The sequence below is a fragment of the Neovison vison genome, chromosome 6 (genome assembly GCF_020171115.1).
Source record: "Neovison vison isolate M4711 chromosome 6, ASM_NN_V1, whole genome shotgun sequence".
In the NCBI taxonomy this organism is placed as follows: Eukaryota; Metazoa; Chordata; class Mammalia; order Carnivora; family Mustelidae; genus Neogale; species Neogale vison.
Window position 1 is genome coordinate 153,497,996 of NC_058096.1, and position 27,698 is coordinate 153,525,693.

At 40.3% G+C, this 27,698-nt stretch overlaps 1 protein-coding gene across 1 annotated transcript in view; it reads right to left on the reverse strand.

Moving 5' to 3' along the window:
- Nucleotides 1-16,066: 16,066 nt before the first annotated feature.
- The window catches only part of GADL1 (glutamate decarboxylase like 1), a 137,624-nt gene continuing 125,992 nt past the window's right edge, over nt 16,067-27,698 (reverse strand). Inside the window, exon 14 of the mRNA XM_044255196.1 lies at nt 16,067-16,713. Coding sequence (XP_044111131.1) covers nt 16,540-16,713 — 174 coding nt within the window. The 3' untranslated portion in view covers nt 16,067-16,539. The remainder of the gene's footprint in view (nt 16,714-27,698) is intronic.

A 27,698-nucleotide genomic window follows, 5' to 3' on the forward strand; every position in this document is an offset into this window, starting at 1 on the left:
TCACCAAATAAAATAGAGGGATGACAAACAAGTATATACAAAAGCTTAACTTACGAATCATTAGGGAAATGCAAATCAAAAACACAAAGACACATGACTATACAAGCACCAGAACGATTAATTGAAAAGATCAGAATATGTCACCCTAAAATATGCCACTTTGACATCAGGGTAATTTTGAGCTGAAAGCAATTAAGAAATAGCAAACCCAGGAGGATCTCTCTACCCTTTTCCTTTCTGCCAGAAGCAGGGCATGATTTTCCTTTTTGTAAAGGAAATAGGTCACCTGAAATGACTTGTGCTGTGTAACAAAACTTACTGAACAATCCTTATTTACTGTATATTTCCTAGTCACCTTCCTACCAGTTACCTTCCTCCCCAAAGAGTCCAAACCATCTTTTCCTTTGTCTAATCTCTCCCCCACAATTTATCACCCTTTGATACATAGGCCTCTGGGTCTAACAGCCTCTTTGGGTTTTTACCTCTTTTCTATGAAGTCCTCACAAGCAGGCAAAATAAACCTTTCTCCTCTTAATCTGCCTTTTTTTTTCTTTCCCCAATTAATTCACAGGTTCCCATACTGAACACAAGAGGATAAGGGAAACTTTTTTACCTCTCCCTATACACACACAAAAGCCAAACTCACTAAGTGGTAGTGAGAATATTAAGCAACAAAAAAAGTTGCATACATTGCTAATGGGATGTGAAGTGGTATAGTCATTTTGGACAACAATTTAGAAGTTTCTTGTAAAGCTAAATATATACTTAGTGTATTACCTAGCAATCCCCTCGTAAGCATTTACTTGAGAGAACTGAAAATTTATGCTCACACAAAAGCCTGTATACAAATACTTAAAGAAGCTTATTAGTAATTGACCCCAAGTGGAAATGTTGTGCCCCAATTCCAAGACCCCCAAAGACGACCACCAGAGTCCAGAGTCAAAGCCAAACAGCAAGGGTCGTTTATTACGAGTTCGAACCCGGACCTCCGCGCACTCGTTGCCAGTGACGCTAAGAGGTCCTGAGCTCAGGATCACAGCACTTTTTATACTCTATTTTGGGGAGGCAGGGACTTAGCATACATCATAGTATCTCGTAACAAATCACTACATACCGCCGGAAAATAAAAAAGGAACTCTATAATATGACTGGAGCGCTACAGAGCAGGAAAAGGCTGGGAACAGATTATTGTTTAGGTCAAAGTGCTGTCATTCTTCAAACTGCTTGGTTGGCACCTCTAGGGTATGTGTCACATCAGGATTGGCTGGGGTCTCCAGTCAAGCCGCAGGGAGCCAGATGGTTATTATCTCCCGTACCCAAAGCTGGGTGGGGAGTGCGGGGGCAGTCACTTTGTCACGTCCAATTCTGGGTGGGGGTTTCCCTGGCGCCAGATGGCTGTTATCTCTCGGCCCAGAGCCGGGTGGGGGTCTGGGAGCGGCCACTCTGCTAAGTTCGATTCTGGGCAGGGGTTGTGTGGTTACAGAGTGCCTATAGAAAGTTTGCTGGTAATTTTCCATCTCCTCATGGGTTAGCAAGTGAAGGTACAGAAGCAGAAATAGCGGTTATCGTTATAATTTAGGCATCTCAGAAATAACCTAGATATCTTTCAATAGATAAATGCATCAACCAACTATGGTACCTGCATCCAAAGGATTACTATTCAGCAATAAAAATGCATGAACTATCGGTTAATGTAACAATGTGGGTGAATCTGAAGTACATTTCACCAAATGAAAGTTTTTAGACTCTGCACGTGACATTCATATGATTCCATTCATACAACATTATGGAAAAGAGAATAATATAAGATCCTTGGTTGCCAAGATTTGAAGATAGAGGAACTGATGACAAAGGGATCACATAAGGAAACTTTTAGGGTGATAGAACTCTTCTCTACTACAGTTGCAGGTACCCGACATATGCATTTTTTCAAAAGCCACAGAAAAGTACACCACAAAGAGTGAAATTTATTATATGCAAGTTTTAAAAATTCAAGTAGGATGACAGGACAATATTAAAGAAAAAACAATTCTGGCCCTTGTTAACATGGTAAGGAAGACTTTATTCAAGACTATGGCAATAAAAATATTCAAAAGGGGAGCGATTAGGCTCAAATTTGAATTCAGAGACAGCTGTGCATTTACAGCCAATGAGCAGAGTGAGAGGAGTCAGTTCGTAGCAAGTTACTGAGAAAATCAAGGGTCGCAGCGTTCTTGCCTAGCTGACTTGGCAAAGTTCGTGCTAATGGCAAGTCAAGACAGACGTCAAAGGTGGGGAATGGAGAAGTTGGTCATAGCAAGTCAGGGGATTCTCTGTGAACTACTTAGTGGGATTCTTACTGAAACTAGTCTTGATAAGAATAAACACAGAAGTCCAAAGTCAAAGCCTAGTAGAGAAGAAGGCTCAGAAGGGTCTATTTAAAGTCTGTGTGGAAAGAGATTCTTTGCCAGCAACCAGACGAGAACGTACACTAGGAGAAATAAACCTAGTAGTGTTGCAAATATGTGACAACTTCACAGAAGGGGATGCGGGAAAAAGGTAATAACCTAAGGGACTTAGGAGAATACATTTTTGGCTGGATAATGTAAAGCTAAGTGGGAAAAGAGCTATTCATAAATACCATACTCTAGTTGGTAAATTTGTTTCTTTCAGGGGCACTGTAATGCAGGTTAACAATTCTGAAATTAATTTATGTGTATAATACCATTGAACAAATAAGCAAATATAACTAAAGAGAGCCAGATTTCTTACTGTTAGAGAAAAAGTTATACATAAGCAGTGCAGGGAATGCTAGAAAGAATCCTATAGTTTTGGATTAGAAATGGTGATATCAGTGTGAATTAATGTGAATTAATTAATGTGTATGATGTGAATTAATGTTCATACATATCATATATAATTGTATAATGCATTCACATTATATGTGTGGGTATAATATACGTAAATTGCGTGTGTGTGTGTGTGTGTGTGTGTGTACTTGGACTAGGGTATATGCATATATTTCCTAGCTTTGTCTTCTGAGATGTCCTAGATGCAATGACACCCCAGTTAGAAACAGCACCCTTAGTGTCTACATATCGGCTTCTAATAGAAAGAACCAGGGCTCCATGGAGGAGTGGCTAACTCTAGAGCTGAGTAATGAAAGATGAGCCTAGAGTGTCTCTTTGTGCTGATGGGTAGGTAGAGCTTTCAAGAGAGAGCTAAGAACATATCAACAGGACAGAGGAACCAACCTATGAAAGATCCCAATGGTCAAAGCTGGGACAATTTGAGCACAAGATAAATAGCAGTGGCACTAGGTTATGACTAAGAGAATACAATGCATCTGTGTGAGTCCAGACTTTTATAAGTAAATGACTAAATAAATAAATGGGGGAGGAGACAAACCTTTCTTACAAAAGAATTCCACTTAATAAATATGGAAAATATGAAGGAAATAGAAAATCACCATTAGAACTCCCGAGTAGGGGCGCCTGGGTGGCTCAGTGGGTTAAGCCTCTGCCTTCAGCTCAGGTTATGATCTCAGGGTCCTGGGATCCAACGCCGCATCGGGCTCTCTGCTCAGCAGGGAGCCTGCTTCTCCCTCTCTCTCTCTGCCTACTTGAGATCGTGATATCTCAGATAAATAAATAAAATCTTAAAAAAAAAGAACTCCCAAGTAATAATTCTTAAAAGCAACAAGCACTGATGAATGATAAAATCAGTGTGTAAAACTTAAAGGATAAACAGGATAGGTGCATAAACCTTAATGTATCTCCTCCCAAATATTTAGTAATCACTGTTGGTGGTTTTAACATATGTCTACAAATTCTTTGACATTCTTTTATCCAGAAAACAGAGTTTAATTCTCTTTCATTTGAGTGGGGCCTGGAGTAAGTAACTTACTTTTAAGGACTAGTATATGAAAAGGAAAAGAGACAGTCTGCACTGGAAAAGCCTGGTAGACCCCACTGTAGCCAAATAATCAAGGTTAATATTACTAGGAGTAAAACAGGGAACAACCCATATGTCTGAGTCTAGGACTAATTTTGTCCCATCAATGAAGCAAAGCCCTTCTGAGTATTCTGCTCAGCGTCCTGTGAATCATAAGGTTTTCCAGTCTGGCTGATAGGAGGTGGCAGGCTCTGTAGAAGCCCTGAGTACTGTTTCCTCTAGTCTCTTAAGACAGTCTTTCTCCATCGACAGGCAGTTTCTTCACATGCACATGCTGATCAGTCCTCTATCAAAATCCTCAAAGGAAAAATTTCATGGATCGTGGATCTCCAGAATTTTCTGAAGCTTTTTTCTTATCCAATGTGTTTGACCCTTGAACAACACTGGGATTAGGGCTGCTGAATCCTGTACAGTTGAAAATCCCTTTATTACTTCTGATTCCCGAATAACCTAACTACTAATAACTACTGTTGACCAGAAGTCTTACCCATAACATAGTCAACTAACCTATTTTGTATATGTTTTATAGACTGTATTCTTACAATAAAGTAAGCTGGAGAAAAGAAAATGTTAACAAAATCCCAAGAGAAAATAGGTTTACAGTACTGGACTGTAAAAAAACAAACAAAAAAAAATCTGCATTTGAGCAGTGTTCCCAGTGGTCCCATGGATCTGCCTCTTGCTTCAACAGTCTTTGGACAATTGACTGATGAATGGATGAAGAAGATGTGGTGTGTGTGTGTGAACGTGTATATATATATATATAGAGAGAGAGAGAGAGAGAGTATTAATCAACCATCCAAAAAAATGAAATCTTGCCATTTGTAATGATGTGGATAGAACTAGAGTGTATTATGCTAATCAGAATAAGGCAGTCAGAGAAAGACAAATACCATATGATCTCACTTATCTGCGGAATTTAAAAAAGAAAACAGATGAACATATAGGAAGGGGGAGAACAAGGAGAGAGGGAAACAAACCATAAGAGACTCTTAACAATAGAGAACAAACTAGAGTTGATGGAGAGAGGTGAATAGGCCAAATGGGTGAAGGGTATTATTAAGAGGGGCACTTGTGATGAGCACTGGTTTGGGTGCTGTCTGTAAGTGATGAATCACTGAATTCTATTCTAGAAACCAATATTACACTGGGTATTAACTCAAATTTAAATAAAAAAGAAAAAAATTCCTCCTGTATCTTGGAAACAAATAAATATTCTAATATTTTCTTTTTAAAAAAATAGAAAACAGTGTTTAGACAGCACAGACCCTGGGATGCCCCTTCTTCCAGCACCTGACCACTCTCCAACCTCTCTTCCAGCCACAACCTCTGGGAACCATCTTCTGAGCCATCCTCTACCTTCTGGACCAGATAACACAATTTTTGAGCTTAGCTCTTTATTGCCAATCAACAGTGAGTTCCTAGATTGCTCATAACTAATGTACTGAGGTGGAGGCCACCCCTATCACCTGCTTGCTCAACCTCCATCTGCAAGACTAGGAGCCTCTGAAGCCCAGTGGCCCTGGAGGTGTCCTTCTCATGAGCCCCTGGTGTCTGGGCTTCTGTTGAGCCTCTCCCTGCAGCCACGAGGCAGCTATCTAACCACCCTGGAACCTTCTTCCAAGCCATGGACCAAACAGAAACAAAAAAATTCTTTCAGAAAAACAACAACAACAACAAAACAAAACCCTGTAAGTGGACCCACATAATTCGAACCCACGTTGCTCAACAGTCAGTGGTAGTCTTTCCACACCTTCTAGCTCCCCATCCCTTCCTTCTCCCAAATTGGCCTCCTTAACTAAGGAGTTAGCTAACTGAGCTCCACCTGGGATCCCCTTACCTGGGCCACACTCTAAAAACTCACAGTAAGCTGAAGCAGTCTGTTGGTTGCCTGCTTCACAGGGATCCTATCCTCCATTGCTCATTCCAGCATCTTCAAAACTGTTGTTTGGTACATTCCGTCCGATTGTTTCATTGTTCCATACAGAAGAGATTTACTGAATCAGTGAGCCTGACGCTCCACTTCACCACTGAAACTGACTGGGCTCAACTTCTCACCAAGTGGGAAACTGATCTGTTATCTAACTCAATCTGGAATATGCTTGACTTCTGTCATCCAGAGCAACTATGACCAAGTTGGTTTAATTTTCGGGATTTAATGGTGATGTTAGACAGAAAAGACAGAGAAGGGGTTTCAAGACAATTACTCTTCAAATTAAGGAAAGTCACCCATGCTCAAGCTCACGATGGGGTTCACAGTCACCCACGCATACATCTCCTGTCCTGAATTCAGCAAAACCTTTGATGAATATACATTGGATCTTTCTTATTTTGAAAGTAAGAACCAAAGGCAATCCACGTAGGTAGGATGCAAGACCGCAAGCCATTCAATTATCATTACAACCGACAACATCACACAACACTTGGCATGAAATTGGAGATAGGCCATAGCTGCACAAATGCCAGTCCTTGGTTTCTAATTGCCAGACACTTTTTAAAAGATGGTTGGGCACCAGGGCTGGTAACCCAGTTTTCCTTCAATCTTCACAAATAATGGCAGTTTGATCGTGAGCTTCTTCTTTCCATTTTCTCAGTTGTATCACATCACTCTTACTGCAAGCTACGTGCTTATCCAAAATCAGATTCACCCACTTGTCTGCCAAACGAGCTCCCCTTCAAAATTCCCTGGCACTAACAACCATTTTTTTTTCATCTTCCCAGAATTGAAGACTTGCATCAATCTCCACAAATGTCTTCATTCATAATAGTGCAGCCTGACTTTGGCCCGTTAGGATAGTACAATCCACACACACACACATCACATACATTAAACTGCTGACTTGGAAAGGCAAAATTCAAATATCAGCTAGCATTCAGTCAGGAACATTGGTACCGATTTGATCTCATTTAAAAGTCAGACCTTCACAGCTCTAGCAGTTAACTCTCCTTCTTTTACATAGCCGGTGTCTGGGTTTTGTTATTTAGGCTTGACCTCTCCAGGATTCAATACATGCTTTTCCCAGGGTGAAGAGGGTGTTGATGCTACCAAATCATTGCATTCCAGGTAAAATCTCCTATTCCCTTCCTGGCTTTAGAGAACCCAGTCCTGCTGCTAGCACATGATCAGCATCCTGGCCAAGTCAACCCCAGTCCTATAACCACATGCCTTCAACCTATAACCACAGAGAGATAGAGAGAGAGAGAGAGAGAGAGACTAGAGGTAGAACCTTTTCCTTAAATACGCTATTGAGATCTCATTTCCACGTTCCTATAACACTGACCTATACAAGTAGAAGACACTATTGCTACAGCATAAATATGCAGGATTAGGCACATGGTTGAACTGGCCACAGGAAGGATAGAACAGACCCAAGTGCTGCCTAATCTTCTTATGTGTAATTCCCAGGATCTGTTCTTCACCCTTGATTGTTCCCATAAGGAGATGTGATGCAGAAATTCCCACGTAGACTCTGGCATGTGGCTACAACTGTAATGGCCAAATCCAGAGCCTGCAGATAGTGGAGAATCCCAAATGGATTTTTCCAGTTCACACACTAAATTAAGAGGAACCCATGTGCTCTTGCTTGGCAGACAAGCAAGTCTCTACAATATGAATGTGAGACCTCCCCTAAAAGCCATGCTAATTGGGTTGTGTAGTTCTTCCCTAGGGATGTGAGAATTACCAGATTGGATCCACAGACTCCAGGGCAACAGCCTGTAAACACTACATTGAGGCTGTTGGTCTCAGGTTAAGAAAGATCCTCTCTGGTGGAGAGGACTAGTAAACTCAAGTCTGGGAGGCCTTAGCTTAGGGAAACATGTGTTTGGGTTTTTGAACACTTTCAACCAAAAATAAAACTCATGTTGATTTCAGGATGACGTGAAAGACATATTTTTATACTTAGCATGGGTTCTTCAGTGGGACATTAGGGTCCTGTCCTCATGTCCTGCTCCCTAAGAGCAGGGAGATGAAGAGGTCATGAAGGGCCCTCAAAGCTTGCATTGCTTATCTCCTTCCTCACCCAGTCTGCTAGCAGTAGGGGACCCCACCTGCAGAGAGAGGAGCTATGTTTCCATAATGGCAGCATAACAACCTTCTCACCCCTTGGTCTCCCTAAGAATATGATCTGCCTCAAGAAACCGTAAAGCTTTCAACTAACAGAATAAAAATGGTTTAGGGATCACCATTCACTTGAGTGACAGTTTGTAATTCTTTGTGTTGTACATTGTTATCAGCGATCAGGCATCATTGTGGAATATTGCAAATACAAGCTTCTGTTAGGCAGTGTCAGTGAAATGTTAACCAAGCCATAACTTGTGATGTCCTAAGGTAGATGTGATTTAGTCTCACCCTGCCACAAGGAAATATTTAGAAATCAAAATTGTAAATTCTACTAATTCAGGTAAGAACATTGGTCTGAGATAAGTCTAAATTCATGTTTAAGTGGAAACTCTGCCCTCTCTTTGCAGGAGCACACATACTAATAGGAACACTTGACATTTTGGCTTGTAGCTTATGTTTTAAGATTAATGGTGACTTGAGAGTTTTCTCTTAGGCACAGGTTAGTTGTTTTACATTTATGTACCCAAATGTCCCTAAATAAAAACACTATCTCTGAAGGCACATTAAAGCCCTTCCCTGCTAACCTTCCTTACTGCCACAATTATTTATTGAGCAATTACTATGTCCTAAGCCCCCTACGTATATCAGTCTGATTTTTAAAGTGCACAGAGATATATAATTACAAACCATACAGTTTAAGAAGATTGTAGTTTTTTTTTATATTGATGCAGAAAGGGAAGGCATCCTTAAGAAGCTGAGAATCAAACTGAGATTTGTATTGTGTGAAGACATTTAGTTAGGAAAGGAGGGGAACAGCATTCTGGGAAGAGAAAGAAACATACAAAAGTTTTGACATGTGGGGTAGCATTTTAGGAAAAGAAAGTACTACTTCCAAAAGTTTTGACATGCAGGATCTGGAAGGATACTGACTTTTCTGGCTCTCAGCAGAAGGGAGGTAACACAACATAAAGTTGAAACTGTATCTGAGTTGGAAGGAGGCAGAGCCTTGGCAGCCGCTGGCAGAATTTGATCTTTATCCAGAGAATTGAAATCACTTGCCTCCGTGTAGCTTAACCACCAGGACAGAGAACTAAGATGACTATCATCAACATGATTTAAATGTTCATTTTAGGGGATTCTCGCTCAGAAAGTTAAGGTCATAAATCAGTGAAACTTTACTGTTTGCTCTAGGAAATTCCTGCCAACTAATTTATCTAGACAAACGTTTGACTCATCTCTCCCATCATGACAAAATAGTGACCACCTGCAGAAACAGCTTGCTTATCACACTACAGTTTATTTATCAAGACTTACATCAAGACTCTCACCTTGCTGCGTCCACCAATCCTAAACTGTTCCATGATAAACTACGTCCCAATCAATTTGCCTTGGAAGACCTGCCTTAAGCCACCTGAGCACAGACCGGAAGCTGGTAAATATCCTCCTCCAACTTCCTCCTTCTGAAACACCATTAATACCCTTTCAAGGCAGGGTTTCCTGTACTCAGCAGAGCTAAGAAACTTAGCTTTGCTTGACCAACAGGTTTTCTGAAGGTCTTTTTGCAGAGTTGGCAGTTGCCAATCCTGAGAGCAAACAAAATGAGAGATAGGATCAGTTTCATGTTCTAATCTGGTTGCAGTTTAGTTAAGTAGATCAGACAAAGCCCAGAGCCCATGTGTGGTTGCAGGAAGGTGGTTATTACTATAGTCCAGAGGAGACGCGAAAGAAATTTGGAATTTGGACAAAACAATGAGATGGGATAAATGGGGGGGGGGGAATAAGAGACATATCTTGGAGGTATTCCCAACAAGGTTTGCTAATAGATTGGACAGAGGAGGTGGGAGAGAGAGGGAGACAAGGTATCAGGCATGAATTACACATTTTGGTTTGTTACACTAGATAGAAAGTGATGTCATTCGCTGAGATGGAACACAGACAAAGAAACAGGTTTGAAAAGGAATGTAGGCTTGAGGTAGGAAATCATGAGTCAGTTTTGGGCATGCTGAGTTTGAGTGAGACACCGAGGGGAGATATCAATTAGGCATCAGCACAGTGGTCCTGGATCTCACAAAGATCTGAAAACAAAGCAAGGACCAAATACTCAGAAAATACTTATTTTCACCTCAGCTATGGTCCCTGTAAAATTTTCTTAGTATTTCTTAGTATTCCAAGCCAAAAGACCTTGCCTACAGCCCTCTAAGTTCAAAGGCAAGAAACAGACAGGAAAATTCCTATATTCTGATCTGAGAAAGGCACCAAGACAATATGATATAATTTTTGCCCTCTGAGACCAAGCTGGTTCTTGATGCTTTTGCTTGCCAGGTAGTTGTGGGATGCCAGGCCCAGTCAGATTGCTAGGACCCGTCCAAGATGACTCTTTCCTGTCCGCTATAGCTAGAGCAAAATGAAGAATGTTTATAGCCTGGGCTCTGGGGTGAGGTAGATTTATATTTGACTGTTGGATCGGCTACTCACTAGTTCGGTAATCTCAGGGAATTTTCTTACACTATTTGAGTCCAGGGTTCCTCACCTGAAAACGAGCCTAACAATAATTCCCACCATGATGACGTTTCATGAGGACCGTGTAATGTACTAGCTGGCATAGCCCTTGGCAGGTGGTATGGACTGAGCGAATGTTAGATATTGGTGAAATCATCCTTGGTTCTCCACATGAGGCGTTTCTCAAACTTGTGGAATCTAGCCACAAGAAACACCACACCTGTAGGACTAGGACGTTAAAGAAACAGGACACCTGCGTTATTTTTTCTAATTTTTACATACACTCTTCCCTCCACAAGCTTTTATTTTCAGGGTCTGGGTAACCAATGCTTCATTTAACCAGTCTCATCTCAGTAAAGAAAGAAGTAGAAAACAGAATGGAAGATAGAGAATGCTCACTTTTCCCCACATGTGACCCCAATTGAGCCTGGGGTTGTCTTTTGTGCTATTAGGTGATTTTTCTCTGGTCAAGTGTTTCTTTACTGCTATTTGAATGGGCTCCCTACAGCCAGGAATTTCCTAAAAAGGGAGTCTTTTTATGCATCCGGTTGGATGAAGCGAGTGTAATCCAATTTTTTCTTAAACTAAAACATACAAGATAAATCTAAGACAAATTTGAAAAAAAAAAATCTAACCATTTTATTTGTTGGAATGTGTCCCCACAAGATCAAGTTTACTCAAATGGTGTGTGATGGAAGTAGGGAGACATGAAATTGCTTCAGACTGGAATCAGGCCAATTCTAATTATGTTAGGTGAGTTCTGGCCACTTTGGATTAAGAGCAATGAAGCCAGTCCTGCAGAGGTTAAATGGAATCTAAAAATTTAAAAAAAAAAAAAAAAAAAAAAAAGGTTTTCCAAGCTCAAAATTGGCTCTAATTGAGTTAAGGGGATTAAGACATTTCAGGTTGTATCAACCCCTTTGCAGCTGGATTAGATAAATGTGAATGGGGCCAAGCTGACTTCCTCAGCTAGAACCAGCCAGCCCAGATTCCAGTGTGAACAGAATTAAACTTTACAAACTTAGGTTAATTTCTGACTTGTCTGGAAAAATCATGTTTTCAGAACTGGTGTCACTCAATGCATGTGCCACAGTGACAAAAGCTACAAGTTGCCTGCCAGTAACCATTCTCCTGTTTTTCTTTACCATGAGCAGAACTACTTGTATGATTGTGGGCAGCAACATATCTTGCTTTGAAAAAACTCACAAAAGGGTCACCTGGGTGGCTCAGTCAGTTAAGCATCTTCCTTCCGCTCAGGTCATGATCCCAGGGTCCTGGGGATGGAGCCCCACTTCAGGCTCCCTGCTCAGCAGAGAGCCTGCTTCTCTCTTTCTCCCCTGCTCATGTTCTCTCTGTCTCTCAAATAAGTAAAATCTTCTGCAAATGAAAAATCCCAGAAAAACAGACAAAAAAAATTAAAAAAAAATACTAAATTTCCCTTTCTTTCCTGAAGAGAAGGTATGGCCAATGAAGGGGTGGTAGGTAGCTTCTGGGAAAGTTCCTTTTTATTTCTTGCTGCCTAAAATGCAGAGGAGATGACAAGAGCCACTGTGCTCAGATGACACCCATGAGTAAGGTTTGATGATTGAATCCATCTTTAAGGATGGCAGAGCAAAAATATGGAAGGATCTGGGATCCCTGACAATAGTGGGGAGGTACCACTGTCTGTTACAAAAGCCATCAGCACCTTCCCAAATCTCCTCAACATTCAAGGCTTTGGTCACAAGCACCTGTATTCTCTGCTTGAGACCCTCTCCTAAGGTCGTGGAAGCATGATTAAGATGGTCAGGGAACTAATGCTCCTGGGATCAGCTCTCATCCAATTAATTCATTAATGTGCCAAATACGCCTCCTCCTCATCCCTTCGATGGGACATCTCTGAAGTATGTTCTACATTCTTTCCCAGAGGTCATGGGCAGGGTTGAGCCTCAGTCATCACAGTATTAATTTACTCACTAGTGTTCATTATCCTGGTTTCCTTCCCTTCCGTCACTCCACTACCTCCCGAACAGTTTTCCTGGGACTACCAAGTGAACAGGCTGCTTGCTCTCAAATCCTAGTCTGTGTCTGCTCTTGTGGTAACCAAATATAAGACACCCTCTCCAGAATTTCTATGTTGGTAACTCTTTAGAACAGAGAAAAATAAGCCCCTGCAAAGAAACCACAGTTAATTGGGTTTTCTGTTGTATGTTGCTACATCTCATCTTCTTTGATGAAGTTCGCAATGCGATAATTCTTTAAGTTCAAATCCTTTCATGTTATAGACCTTTTTCTAATAAGGAACCGCTGTTAAAAATCAAAAGCCAAAAGAAGAATTTAAAAGTCTTTTGATTGAATAAAGTTCTGCTGACTTTTAGAAGAAATATTGAAAATTATATTTTAAATGCCTATATTTGGCAAATAAAATTTCAGTGAATAAATGGCCTCTACATTGTCAACTTTAGAGGGAATCTCATTTTTCACTAGACCCATCCCCAGCATTTGATATGGTTGGTCGCTCCCTCCTTCCCCAAAACTGTTTTGTTTTTACTTAGTCTGTGGGTGACCACTCTCTTGGTTCTTTCTCTGCCTCATTAGCTGATTCTTTGAAGTCTTCATTGCTAGTCCTCTCCATCTTGAGCTGAAGTCCCAGGGCTCAGTCCTTGTCCTCCTTCTCCTTTATATCCATGGAACTCTCTGGATGATCTCATCCAATCCCATAATTTGAAATAACATCCCTATGTTGATGGCTGTCAAATTAATAACTTCAGCTTCAATTTCCCCCCTGAAATCAAGATTCAAACATAATTACTTACATTTAATCTGGCTGGCTGGTGGAGACAATTCAAATATTATATGACCCAAACTGAGTAAAACTACTTTTTGCAGTCCTTACCTCAGTGGATGGAATTCCTTTCTTATGGTTGCCCAGGACAAAAGTATATGACACTCTCCTGAATTCCTCATTTCCTGGAGCACTCTGCTTCTTCGGTCAACCCTGTCAACTCTGTGTTTATATATTTATTTATTTATTTATTTAGAGAGAACACAAGCTGGGGCAAGGGGAGGAGTTGGGGAGAGGAAGAGAGAGAGAGAGAGAGAGAATCTTAAGCAAGCTCCATGCCCAGTGTGTGAGCTCAATATAGGGTTCTATCTTACAACCCTGAGAACATGACCTGAGTTGAAATCAAGAGATGGAATCACAACCAGCTGAGCCACTCAGGTGCCCCTCAATTCTACATTTAAGTGCTTCTACAATTGGACCTCTTTTCATCACTTTCCTCACTGGGACTTTAGTATAAACAAACTGTCATCATTTTCTGCTTGAACTGTTGCAGTTGCCTCCCATTTGGTCTCCCTGAATCCATGCTCACTCATGGACACTCTATTCTCCAAATAGTAATCAGAATGATCCTTCTAAAATATAAGTTGAATCACATCAATATCCTGTTCAGGTTCTTCAGTGTATTTTTGTCTAAACCCAAGTCTCCACCCACAAGGCCCAGTGTACATCCTTCCAGATACTTCTGACTTCATCATTTGCCCCTTATCCTGAGATTCCCTCTGCTCCAGCCTTGCTTGCCTCCATGTTGGGCCTTGAACATACCATGGATGCAGCTCCTCAACCCTTATGCTTACTATACCCTCTAACGGGAACGCCCTTCCCCCAGAAGCCCACATGGGTCTCCCACCACTGGCCTCCTTAATCTCCCCTCAAATATCATCTCATTCAAAAGGCCTCACCCCAACCAACTTTTCTCCAATGGCCCACCCCTCTCTCCTTTCCATCTTCTTTCCCTTTATTCTCCTTGATTTTTCTTCAAAATACTTATTGCCACATGACTTATTACCTACTTACTTGTGGATTGCCTACCTCAACTAGACTGAAAGCTTCCGAAGAGCAGGGACTTTGTCTCATTCACTGCACTTTCCTGGCACCTGGGTAACTGCCTAGGACACGGTGGGGACACCATCAATATGTTCAATGCGTGAATGAGTTACGATTAACCTTTTATCAAAAAGCTATTCTTGATCATCCAAATACCTGATTGGGTGTGGTATAACTGGACATCTGAAAGAAAAAAGAAAGGAATCTTCAAAGTGTCTGTTAACAGTTGTTCTCTTCATTCATTAAGAACTATCACCTCTCAAGAAGAGGCCCAACGGAAGCTGATATGCGTCTATTGGGTTCCCGAGGCTTTGCCAAGTGGAGGACGAAAAACTAAATAAGCAAATCCCTCCTTTGCGAAAACTGTTTTTTTGAGTTTTTTCAAGGTGTTACCTCAAAATAGACAGCTCCCATCATGCTCCCTCGATTATTTAGCTAAAATGCCAAAGGAACTCAATTATTTCTAAAATGTATTGAGACAACCCCGTAATGAGATGACGGGAGAAGAAAAGTCAGTAGCACGAAGCGTGCGCTAATGTTGCTTTTATTTCATGAAACCAGAATTGTTACAAACATCAATTTCAGGCACATTTTATGTAGACATTAAAACCAAAAAGCAACAAGGTATGTAAAACAAATGCCCGCACAAACATTTATCACCAGAGAAGAAAGTAATTAAGAAAAAGATTAAAATATTCTTTGACTGATAGAGATACGGAGAAACCACATACCCTAAAGTGAAAATATGGAATAAAAGCAAACAGTACACATGGGCTTTTTACTCTTCAAAATTTAATCAACAGAAGTTAATGATATCGTATGAAAGATTGTTGAATATGCTAGTCTACCACTTAAACACTCTTCCATCATTTGCCTTCCAAATCAGAGTTCTAATTAGATTCACAATCTTACCTTGTTGAACTCTGCAACCACACCTCTGAATTCTGTTTATTTCTTAGTCAAATAGAGTTCTCCAGAACTTTGGGAGTTCAGAGTTCTCCAGAGTTCTCCAGAAATCCAGGACCAGGATCAGAGATAGAATTACAATCATCCACTCCCAGGAGAAATGGAGGAGGTGTTCACACTGAAAAGACCTCTAATTCTCAGATTCTCTGCCTAATATGAACCACTTAATTGTCTACACTGACGTTTCAAAGCTTGAGAAAGGGAATGTTGTATAACCCTGGACTTCCTTCTGGTTATTTCCTGTAAGCAGAGAACAAGATAAGAAATGGGCCCCTCACACTGAAACAGGTACACAGAGACATCTACATCTACTGTCTATGTCAAGCTATGACAAAAGTGCTTTGGGAAATGAATTAGGACTATTGCTTTGATTGAAAGGGCCATGCTACAAAGTGTTTGCGTTTATCCTCACCTCTATTATAGGTAATTTAGAATAGATAGTTAATTTTATCTTTTTTGAGAATAAATACTCAGCTGCATAAAAGATATATCTTTATAAAGTAAACATCTTAAATAGTTACTCCTTTTAAAAATAGTTCTGATGGACTTCTGATGCCCCTAAACATTCATGCTGCAGGTGCCACAGCCATATTTTCAGACACTGGCTCGGGAACTGCTGAAATAGTGGATATCTCTTTGCTGGTAAATATCAGAGCTATTACTCAGTCTTTGTAAGATTTCACTAAACCACCAGTTCTCAGATTTTACCTTGCCTCTGCATTACCTGGAAAGCGATTTAAAATATGCTGAATGGCGCACGCAGTGTGTCTGATTCGGTAGGTCTGGGGCTGGGCTGAGAATTCATTTTTTAATGAATTCCCAGGCAGTGTTGATGCTGCTTGTCTAGGGACTGACATTTTGAGAATCACTGCTTTCAGCTATTAATTCATATGTTCTTTAGAGAGCAACGGAAGCTTAGAATCCAGGCCCTATGTAGTACTTACTAAACTCTCTTCAAGTCTGTGTCCTAAAGACAGTTCTTATGAAAATCCACTTTTCACTTCCTCCTTTAATAGCAAACAGTAGTGCCCAGGCAGCTAACGAGTCCTTCCCACTATTTGCTTAGCCTTTCCCTTTCTCCACACCAGGCCAAGGCGTCTTTCCTATTTCTCCCCAGAAGGGCTATAATCTCCTCTGTGTCCCCAGATGCCCTGGATCTGGAAGCCTCCTCAGGGCAGGACTCATGCCTCTGGGGAACTGAAAGCCACAGCTACATATCTCTCCCCAGGAGGTCTATCTCATCCAGGAGGAAGTCCATGTCCTCCCGGCTCACTTGAGGGTTGATCACCACCTGGCGGAAGAAGTTGACCTTCCCCCGATGGGGCTGGTAGCCCAGCATCAGGCTTCCCTTCTTCATCATCCGCTCCTTAATGGCTGGGGCCACCTGCACCGGGCGAGAGGAGGGAGACAGTGAAAGATCAGAGCACATTCCAGTGGCGTTCCACCAGTCACGTGATACCCACTGACGTCCACTGGGATCTCCCTTGCACACATCAAGGTCAATATTAATCATAATCTACTGAGAACTCACAGCATATGAAGACTGATCCAAGGGCTTTAGATAAATTTAATTCATCTAATCTTCACAGTGACCTCGGGAAAGAGACAGAGACATCCCTATTTGTGAATGAAGAAATTGAAGTGCAAGTTGGCGATTAGACAGTCTGAGGTCCCATGCTTGGGAAAGGTGCGTGAAAAGAGCCGGCAGCCTCGCGGAGCACTCTCTGAAACCTAACCATTATGCGGTGCTGTCTCCTTCTAAACAAATCAGGTGTCCTCGGGGGGCACAGTCGTGAAAGTGTCAAATGGTACATTCCCCAACTTTGAACTAAAAAATGCTCCAGTTCAGGCATCTTAAGTAAAGAAAATTAGTTTTGGGTGAGACAAAAACACAGACACAAAATAACAACCTTCCATTGATAGTCTAACAAGGAAAACATTCATACTGATATTATGCGCAGTTCGGTTTTGAAGACTAATAGTTTATTAGTTTATTAATAGGATACATGAAACAAAAATACTCTTTCATGAAGAGGTATAAAGGTTGGAATAAAATAAGAAGCCCATATTTTAAAGATCTGCAGATATCCTGGGGAGATGGGACCTGATCATCCAAAGGCACAAATTTCTCTAAAAGTTTGATGTTTGAAGAATTTAGTCCAACTTAAGAACCACCTGGGAACATCACCTTTCCCAAGCATGGGACCTCAGTCTGTTTTCCTATCGGGAGCATGAACACCCAGGAACTAGGTTATAAACTTTTAAAATAGTGAAGCTGATCTTTGAAACACCAAGTTAAAAAAATAAACACCAAACTTTTAAAGTAGTGAAGCTGATCTTTGAAACACCAAGTTAAAAAAATAGAGTGCACGCTTACTGGCTCGGAAAGGCGAGCAAAGATTTTCCATTTTCTTTTTAGTTTAACTCTTTCAAAATTTCTGAGCATGTCGTATGTGAACATAAGATGAGAATATCATGTATTTCTGTCCTCATCTTCTAAGAAAGATGAGACTTGGTTAATCCAGAAGAGAAGAATGCCTACATAAATAACATCAAGCACGGTGTGCTTTGAAATTCCTTAGGTGGGCGCCTGGGTGGCTCAGTGGGTTAAGCCTCTGTCTTTGGCTCAGGTCATGATTCCAGGGTCCTGGGATCGAGCCCCACATCGGGCTTTCTGCTCAGCAGGGAGCGAACTTCCCTCTCTCTCTCTGCCTGCCTCTCTGCCTACTTGTATCTCTGTCAAATAAATAAATAAAATCTTAAAAAAAAAAAAGAAAGAAAGAAAGAAAGAAAGAAAGAAAGAAAGAAAGAAAGAAATTCCTTAGGTTAAGGGAATACATCTCGGTTTCCACGAGCCTATCTTGGGGTGTGACCATGCCATACCTCTTCAGCCTTTAAGCATACCTATGTCTTGCCAGATACCCCCCTGAAAACAAGCCAAACTACTTCATCAGACACTCAACATAATCTTGATCAGTTGCAAAGCTTATGGGAAAACTGGGTGTTTCAGACTTCTAGATGTTTGATGTGCTGGATTCAGTCACAGAGCCTGATTCTCAAGGGACATGCGAGAATGATTTTAACCATGTACTTTTTCCCTTATGTGCTAATTTTAGAACCTAAATTTTGCATAACACTGACTACACTGTGCCTACAACAGCAACAACAAACATCCATTAAGCTCAACCACGTTGCCATTCTAGCAAAATATTAGAGTTCTCGCAGGGTATAATGAGACATAGAAAAGAAAATCCATGAGCATAAAAGAAAAAAATATGTAGAAAAAGAAGATGAAGTTAGAAGTCAAGTTAACGAAAAAATACAGACCATCGCATTCTATAGATTTCTGGAAGCATGTTACAAATTTTATTCTGAGTGCTTTAGAGGTGAGAAAAGCAAGGTTAAATAATTATCTCCAATCTGCTAGCAAGATTAGTGATAAGTGGTCTGTGGAAGCAAAAAGGAAGCAAATAGGTGAGTCTCTACATACCTAAGCTCCAGGAATATCTGTCTGTAACCCTTACATTTGAAGGTTCCAAGCATCTACTAAGTTTTCTTCCAAAGCTCTTTAATCAGGTATCATTTATTATTGGAATCATAAAAATCGAGTGAAATGATACACAAGCAAATGAAAGGTGAGTGCAAAAAGAGAATGCTTTTCATAAAAATGAAGCTGAATTCTTTGAAAAGACTGGATAGGCGGGTACGGCTAAACATGGCTGCACGCTGGGTGTGAGAAGAGAACCGGAAAAACTTCAGGCAGAATCTAGAGTCCAGACTGGTTCTGCACACAGACGGCCACAGAAGCCCTCAGCTTACAGAAACCCGGCTGGACAGGACAGATGATTCCGGAAGAGATTAGTAACCGCAAGCACAGGAGAGGCCCTTTGATCATCAGACCCCTACTCAAGAAAAACCTCACTTAATTTGGGAAAGCGTTTAGAAGTCCTCCCTTGCTGGGACAAGAAAAACAACAGCAACTTTCCACCGAGAGATGGGGAAATAAATGCACGTAGATATGTTTTAAGTTAAAATGTTTCAGTTACGTGTGTGTTCCATTTTTTTCTAGGGCTGTTTGCTTTAACTGACCTCTCCTCATCACTGTGGGTGGGGGGTTCTGCTGTGAATATGGATGTGAAGGGCACATGTGCACTTACGTATGTGTATATACACAATTTATATACATGTAATATACATGTAAAATACACACGTAATTTAAACTTTTAAGGCACCATTTGTTATGCACGTCTCTTAAAATCTTCCTTTTTAAAAAAATTTTTTAAGGATTTTTAAAATTTATTTGACAGACAGAGATCACAAGTAGGCAGAGAGGCAGGCAGAGAGAGAGGGGGAAGCAGGCTCCCCGCTGAGCAGAGAGCCCCATGTGGGGCTTGATCCCAGGACCCTGAAAGCATGACCTGAGTCAAATGCAGACACTTAACCCACTGAGCTACACAGGTGCCCCTAAAATCTTCCTATTTAGTTACAAAGCAACGCGGAACCATGGTTTGACTTAGGCTCTGACAAAAGCACACTTAATTTTAATTCAAAGAAAAGTGCGTTCTTGAAGGTAAACTGAAGATCTGAGAGAAAGACAGAAGAGTGCCATTGCCGATACATATAGGAAAACCCGGTTCGCGCAAGACAAATGTCTGGCCAGGAGAGTCGAAAACTATCCATTGTAGAGCTCACGAATTGAGGGTCTACAAACTTTTTTTTTTTTTTAATAAAAATTCCTTTCATATTCACCTCCATCTTCCTCTAGGTACGCAGGGTATAACCAGCTCTGGATTATAGATTTAAATTAAATTTAAATTTAAAACAGGCAGGTGCTTGGCTCAAGCCTAATTTGCATTGTCTATTCCTGTTTCCTTTTCAATAACCCTATTCTCCCCTCCCCAAATGAAATTTTCTGCCTTACCTTTGGAAACCATTAGAATCTTGATTCTGGCTCATTAAGTGTCAGAGGCTCACATGAGGCAATTATGAAAATCAAACTGTCAGCTTTGCATTTCTTGTAAGTGAACCAAAAATATGTTCTAATGGGAGCGAGAAAGGTAAAAGAGGACCCCTCGGACATTTTAATATAAAGATATTTGTGATCTTTAAAATCCTTGCTGTTGTAGAATATGCTTCCATGGCAAACACGTGTCATGGGAACCAAACTTCTAAGCCAAAATTTTGCCACTGACTTTCAAAAATTATAAGTAAATGACCATATATCTATGGGACTCAGAGAACAGACTAAACAAGGGTTTAGCAGGACAATACACATTTTATTTACGTATCCATGAATATATAATTCATTGTTAGAGGTAATTATTCCTAGGCGAGAGACGAAGACCTCTTTAATCCGTAAATCCTACATGGGAAAACCAAGCCATAAACCACACCAGGGCTGATAGTCATTAAATCTCCATCACAAGTTACAACTGTTGTAGTTGTACTGGTTCTTGTTGTTAACAAATATGTTACCAAACCTTTACAATTTGCAGTGAACTTTCACACGCCGATTCCCATGAACTCAGATTAAAGCTTGTTTGAAAGGAACCCATGCTTGCAATTTAGGGACCAAGAACGTTCTCATTAACAGCCAGCTTATCACATCTGCATCTTAAAAAAAAATCAAGCGTTTTCTATTTCTAAAACTGCAGGCACAATCCAGTGCTGGGTAACCTGGTTATTCTCTTTTGCTGATCGAAGCAGAGAAACAGTCCTAATCCGACAGGATGGACTATTCACAGGGGAGAGAAAATATGCACAAGCTAAATGTAAGTATCTGAATATCGCCCCTAAATGGAGCGTGCATGGAGGAAAGCAATTTGGCAGGAGTGAGATTGCTTTCCAGCTCTCAATTATTTTACTGCTGGTTTTCCTTCAAATTGTAAATCAAATTCTTTTCGCATGCCTCAGTGCCCTGGTCCCTGCATCTTAAGTGGGGGAAGATCCTGACATTTCTATTTGGTTGCACAGAAACTTAATCGACACATTTCTGTAAGATTGCTTCCCCCCCCCCACCTTAAATTATGTTCCAGCGATGATTTAGTCATTTAAACAGAATTTTGTTGTCATACTCCTGCAGCATAAAATAGCACTTGATACTTACAAGTTGCTTAAACGCAACGGAAAACAAAACAAAATAAAACTCTCTCATTCTGGCCAAGTACGGTGATTTGATAACAAGTAACTGACCGGAACCAGCATAGCCTTTTCTGAAAACAAAATTTTAACATCCATCAAATGAAATTTCTTCTTAAATATGTATCAACATATTTAAGGTTGACAACAACACATTTATTTTCAATATGCAGAGTGTTTCTCGAACTCTCTGAGAGGAAGTGTATTTTTACCAGTGCATTACAGAAATATTTTTGTGAACTACAATAAAAGTGAACTATTGATTGAAAAGGAATTACTGAATAAAAATTAAACCAAAAAGAATAATTACAAGCTTATTTTTAGAAAATTTTAAATTTAGCAGTAAAGTTAATCTGTTAAATTGTCGTAAAAGTTTCTAAACAGTAGCTCTTGAGTTCCATATGTTTCTTATTGCAGACTGGTAATATTCAGTTTATGGGTCTGGAGACCACATTTCAAAGACGGCTGCTCTGTTTTAACTTCCATGGCTTCTTGTAGGTGCATATCATTTTAATTATGAATCTTGATGTTCTTGCATATTTTTTCACGCTTCTTGCCATGGTCTCTATACCACTTTGAATGGTGTCTTGTATTCCATCATACCACACTACCTTAGTTTACCTAAGCCATTTCCCCATTGTTAAAGCTTGGACCTTCTACAGTTACAATGACATGTCAGTGAAACCATGGACCCAATCATGAAACCTCTAAATTAGTCCTTCAAAAGTTAGTCCAGAGATGATAACAGTAAATGGTTCAAAATGGTCTAGACTTTAGGATCTATTTGCAACTTGTCCTATTATTTGCTGTGCAGGTGAAATCAAGTCCCATTTTCTTACCTGTCAAATATGGAACATCACAACACCTACGGGGTTGTGAAGACAAACCCAACTAAAAGAGGGGATCCTTTTGCAACAAATTGGAGACAAACCCTGTCTAAGCATCTACTCTCACTCTAGCCTGCAATACCATTCAGAGCTTCTAATAAATCCAGATGGACTGTATTTTGCTAAATTATCCCATAAATCATGAACAAATCAATGTTCCTCCAACTCCAGATTTTAGAGCTGTCATCTCAATTTCAATTTAATTAATCTATATTTCATTTTCTCCAAGGAAGCAAAGATTCTTTTGGGGGTAGGAGGCCAAACTCATAATAATTTGCAGATATTGTGGGTAGAGCATAGAGTGGGCAGGCAGGCTAATAAGCTGAAGAGTAAATTATGAGAGTTATATTGTAATTAGCATCTTGTTCTAAGATTATCTTGCTTAAGAGAAACTTATATCAAATGTAGAAAATGATCTATGATATTTTTTCTCTCTATGAAAAGTACTTTGAAAGAGTTTTAAGTTTCCCTATATCTACACTCCACTCATACTCCTTCAGTATTCTCCAGAATAGTTTATAGACATAGGAAGGCTATACATTTCCATGACTGGTCAAGCAAATAAACACTGAAAAAGGAATAAAATGTGGCTCAGTGCAGCTGCTATACTTTACTGTTACTCTAGATCTGAGGGACAAAGCTCTCTTCTTTAAAGAGTCAGATAACGATTTCAGCCAACGATCTCTGTTGCGAATATTCACCTCTGTCATCATAGCATTAAAGCAGCCCTAGACAATATACACACAAATGAGCAAGGCTGTGTTCTAATAAAACTTTATTTAAGGGCAGTGACATTTAATATGTGATTTTCACATATCAAGAAATACTAAGCTGTTCTTGATTATTTTTCAACCACTGAAAAATGGTAAGCCCATTTAGAGCTCCTAGGCTATAAATAAGTAGGTAATAAGTTAGATTTGGTTTTGGGCATACATATGGACTCCCTGGTTAAAGCAGACAGATACATTACAACATGTAGAATCTACCCCTTCAAGGGAAAAAGCACATAGAAAGTTATGTTCATTGGCTTTTTTCAGAAATTCTACATCGAGTCAGGAAATGCGCAGTCTTCTTGACCCTCCTTTGCCAGCCGAGTGAGAAACCAGGACACAGACTGGCAGACAGTCACTGTGACTTTCTTCCAGCCATTATTTTTGAGCAATCGCAAATAATAATTTGCTTTATACTTTCTTCCTAAATAATCTGGGTTCCAAATAATGTGGGTTCAAATATAAAGCTTTGCCAGTACTAACGTTATGCACTTATCAAAACTGATAGAACTATATACCTTAAGAGGTGAATTTTACCTGTGTGTAAATTTTGAAGTGAATAAACAAAGTCACTGAAAAAAATAAAGGCAGGTCCAAGAGGATAGGTAGCTACCAGAGATCAGGAAAATGCCTTTCGTTCCCAGAGCCCCAGTCCCCTCATCTTTAGGCAGGAGATGATAAAAGTATGGTACCCCTTCATACAATTAAATAAAATATGGACTATGATATTACAGATGCAGCCTGTAATGCTGTGAACAGATAGTACACAATGGAAATGAATATTCTCATTCAGGATAACTCCAGAAAGGAAATGGAGCTCTCAGTTAGGATGTTTCCTCCCAGTTCTATGAATCACTTCATGTCTTAAAACTAATCACTTCATTTCTCTGTGAGCCTGAAATAAGAAAGTTCATGGTAACCACTTTTAGGTGCAAAAGATAAAAAGCTATTTTGGATATAGTGGCACTTGAATCTTTTCTTCACGGTGTGGGTTTTTTTTGAAGGCTTATTCAATCAAACATTTAAATGTACCCACCATCCTTGGGGCGCCTGGATGGCACATTCGGTTAAGCATCTGACTCTTGGGTTCAGCTCAGGTCATGATCTCAGGGGCCTGGGGTCCAACCCCTAGTCAGCTCTTCTGTGCTCAGTGAGGAACCTGCTTGTGGATTCTCGGTCTCTGCCCCTCCCCAAGCTGGTGCTTGCTCTCTCGCTCTCTCTCTTTCAAATAAATAAATAAATCCTAAAAAAATAAAATGAATGTACCCACCATGCTTATTAAATGTAATTCACATATGATTATGGATGATTTCAGGTGAGTTGTGGATGACTAAGCTAACATCATCTTCTCGAGTTTGCACTTCTTTTGTGTTTTGAGGCCATTTTTATATGGCCACCAAATATTTTTATATGTCTTTATTCAGTTCCTCTGTCCCTCATGCTGATTTTGCCCGATGGCTAAATAAACTAGCTCTGTTTACTAGAGGAATCAATTATCCAGTTTCCTCACAACAGATCAATTTAAACCTGTAATTATCAGCAGCATCCCTTTCATTGTTACAAGTGAGTCTAGATGTTAATTTTCAGGTTTAGAATAACATTCAGAGACCAACAGACTAGTTTAGACTGACCTGAGACCCAATTCATGACATTCTATGTGAGTTTGGACAAATATTTAACTGCTCTGGGACTCATCAAGACCTGATATCCCTTAGGATTGTTATGTGGACTAAATGAAATAATATATATGAATGCACCAAGCACAGAGTTTGGCGTTCACTAGACACTCAATAATATGAACTAGTCTTATTAATACCTTAGAATGAATTTGTTTTTAATCAATTTATATTCATACCTGGTCTTTTATTATACTATTTCATTACTCTCTCTTGAGAGATGAGCATTTGAAAGTTCTGTGAAAACATGATTTGTAATTTATTCTTTCTCCCCAAAGCAACTAAACTGTATTTAAATAATTCGGAGAGGTTGCGAGTTAGCAGTTTTAGAAATTAAATCTTATACCTCATGTATGCCACTTCTATATTAATTTTCTATTTAAGGTCCAAGTTTTTTTTTTTCTAACATAGGCAAAGTAAACTCTTTTTTCCTTTAAAAAGTGAGACAGTGGTTGATCATCTCGAGTTTGGTGGTGGGGCAGGAGGCAGGGAAAGAAGCTTCCCACTGAAATGTATTGTGGGCAGGGATGAGCTCCTGGTGTATGTTAGCAATTTCTCTGTGTTGTGTGAGTATGTTGTAGAAAACAGAGATATTTTCTAAGCAAAAATTTACTTCTTCTTTGGACACATGAAAAGGTCACATACTGAAAAGGTCATTTGTCCCCATATTCATGAGCTTGTGTCCAAAATTAAACAGCCTCTTCATGCTATCTTGCCGCTTATATTTTTATCAAAGAAAGACTGAAGAGTAGTATTAGGAGCTCCCCAAATATGCCTGAAGATACAAATCACCAGGACAGGGCCAGGGGTGGGGGTGGGGGGGAGGGGATGTGGGGGTCGGGGGGAAGCACCAATCCAGAGCACCTGGCTTTGAATCTCAGGGTTAGACCTGGTGACCTGGTGGTCTTCACATTTACCAGGCACTTCAAACACTTGTTCTTTGGTTTTGTTTTGTTCTAAAGATTTTATTTATTTATTTGAGAGAAAGAGAGACAATGAGCTGGAGGGAGGGGCGAATGGAGAGGGAGATGAAGACTCCCCACTGAGCAAGGAGCCAGGCGAGGGGCTCAACCCCAGGATCCCAAGATCATGACCGGAGCTGAAGGCAGACGCTTCACTGATGGAGCCACCCAGGCCTCCCACTTCAAATGCTTGTTATCACCATGCAAGTATGGGAACATGGCCAGTGACAGTCCTTTAAGCAGGACCTCAGGAGAGGTAAAGGTAGGGTGAGAGGTGAGAGAGGTTTTGGACCGGGAAAGACAGTTTGGAGTGAGAAGGGGAGAGGAGATTAGGAATCTTCCCTTCCTGAATTTCTTATGTCAATTTTGTAGTAAAGTAAGACTTAGCTGATTGTAAAAAAATGAAAAATAAAAAAATAAGAAATAGACCAGTGACCTTCAAAGAAATTGCTGGCCAACTTTTCTATTAATCATAAAACCTGATAAAGTGTTGAAAACACTGAACCATGGCCCAGGAAACAATAAAGCTCTTTCTTTTGATTGCTTGGAGAATCAATTTGCCTCTTTCCATATATTTTCTGCCATTCCTTACCTGTCCAATTCTCTTCTTATGTCTGTGCACAACGCTCACTCATTCCCCTGGTATTTGCCCCCCTATAATTTGGAGCTGAGCCGCATTGGTATAAGTCTCCTGAGCTTAAATTATGTAAAATTGGTGGTCTATAGCCCATGAAATCAGATGCATCTAAAAGATCATTTCAGCTTGGCAGAACATGGAGAAATAGGCCATACTTAGACTAGACATACCTCTTTTCAAATATGGATTTTTTTTTTACCCGGATTTTCCTCCAGAGGATCTCTCAAAATCAGACATGCACAAAATAAAAAAAGCATCTCAACTTAAAAGAACTGTCCAGTTTATGCCCCTTCTGATACAGAGAAGCTAAGCCACAAAAACAGAGGTCAGCATCGCAGAAAGAATGAAGAACACAGTCAGCTTCACATTTGGTGTTTACAACGTGGAAATGACAATGACAGCAATTCCAATAAACCTAATGTCAGTCATATATTCAAGGCAGCTGAAATGAACAGTCATAAAAATAAACCAAACTGAACTGAAAGCATTAGCTGAAGAATGGACACAATAAACGTTTTACACACTCTATAAAGCAAAAACTTAATCCTCGATGTGTCACAGCCGCCGTCTGAGCTAATAGGTGCTCAATAACTGTTGTGGGCCAGCTCCAAAGTTTTCGCCCATTTGGGGAGGTCCCTATATTGTTCCTTAATTTGACAAGCTATTCTGGAATTCTTTCCTTAAAATGACAACCACCCTGGGGTGGTCCCACCTGTCTAGGGGCATCCGTGTCTAAGGTTTTGGGTTATGACAAAGACTATTTGCGTTTAATGTCTGAAGGTCAAGGGCGCTGAATGCTTCGCAGTGCTTCGACAAAACCTTCCCAAGGAAGAGTCACGGTGCCCAAAATGCTAGCGATGCCCCTCCTGAGAAACATGGATCATGAGCCCCGTGTGCTCCAGGGATCCCTCCCACCCTCTGTCTTGACTCCTCTGGATTCTCCCAGTTTCTCTTAAGACCTAGGAACCTTCCTTTGGTCCAGAACAGAGGACTCAGTTGATAGGTCAGCAAAGTGAATCCCCACCAAATGGGATCTTTGGTCCAGAACAGAGGACTCAGTTGACAGGTCAGCAAAGTGAATCCCCACCAAATGGGATCTTCAAAAGATAACTGTCCCTTTTGTTGTTGCCTTTAGATTCTCTCCTTGTTTTAAGTTCTTCTGGCTTGATCAAGGTATAATTGACAACTAAAAATGGGGGATAATTACAGTGTACAATATGATGTCTTGATACACACATACATTGAGAAGTGATGGCTTCCGGATTCTTTACATATTCCAAGAGTTTCACTCCACATGAG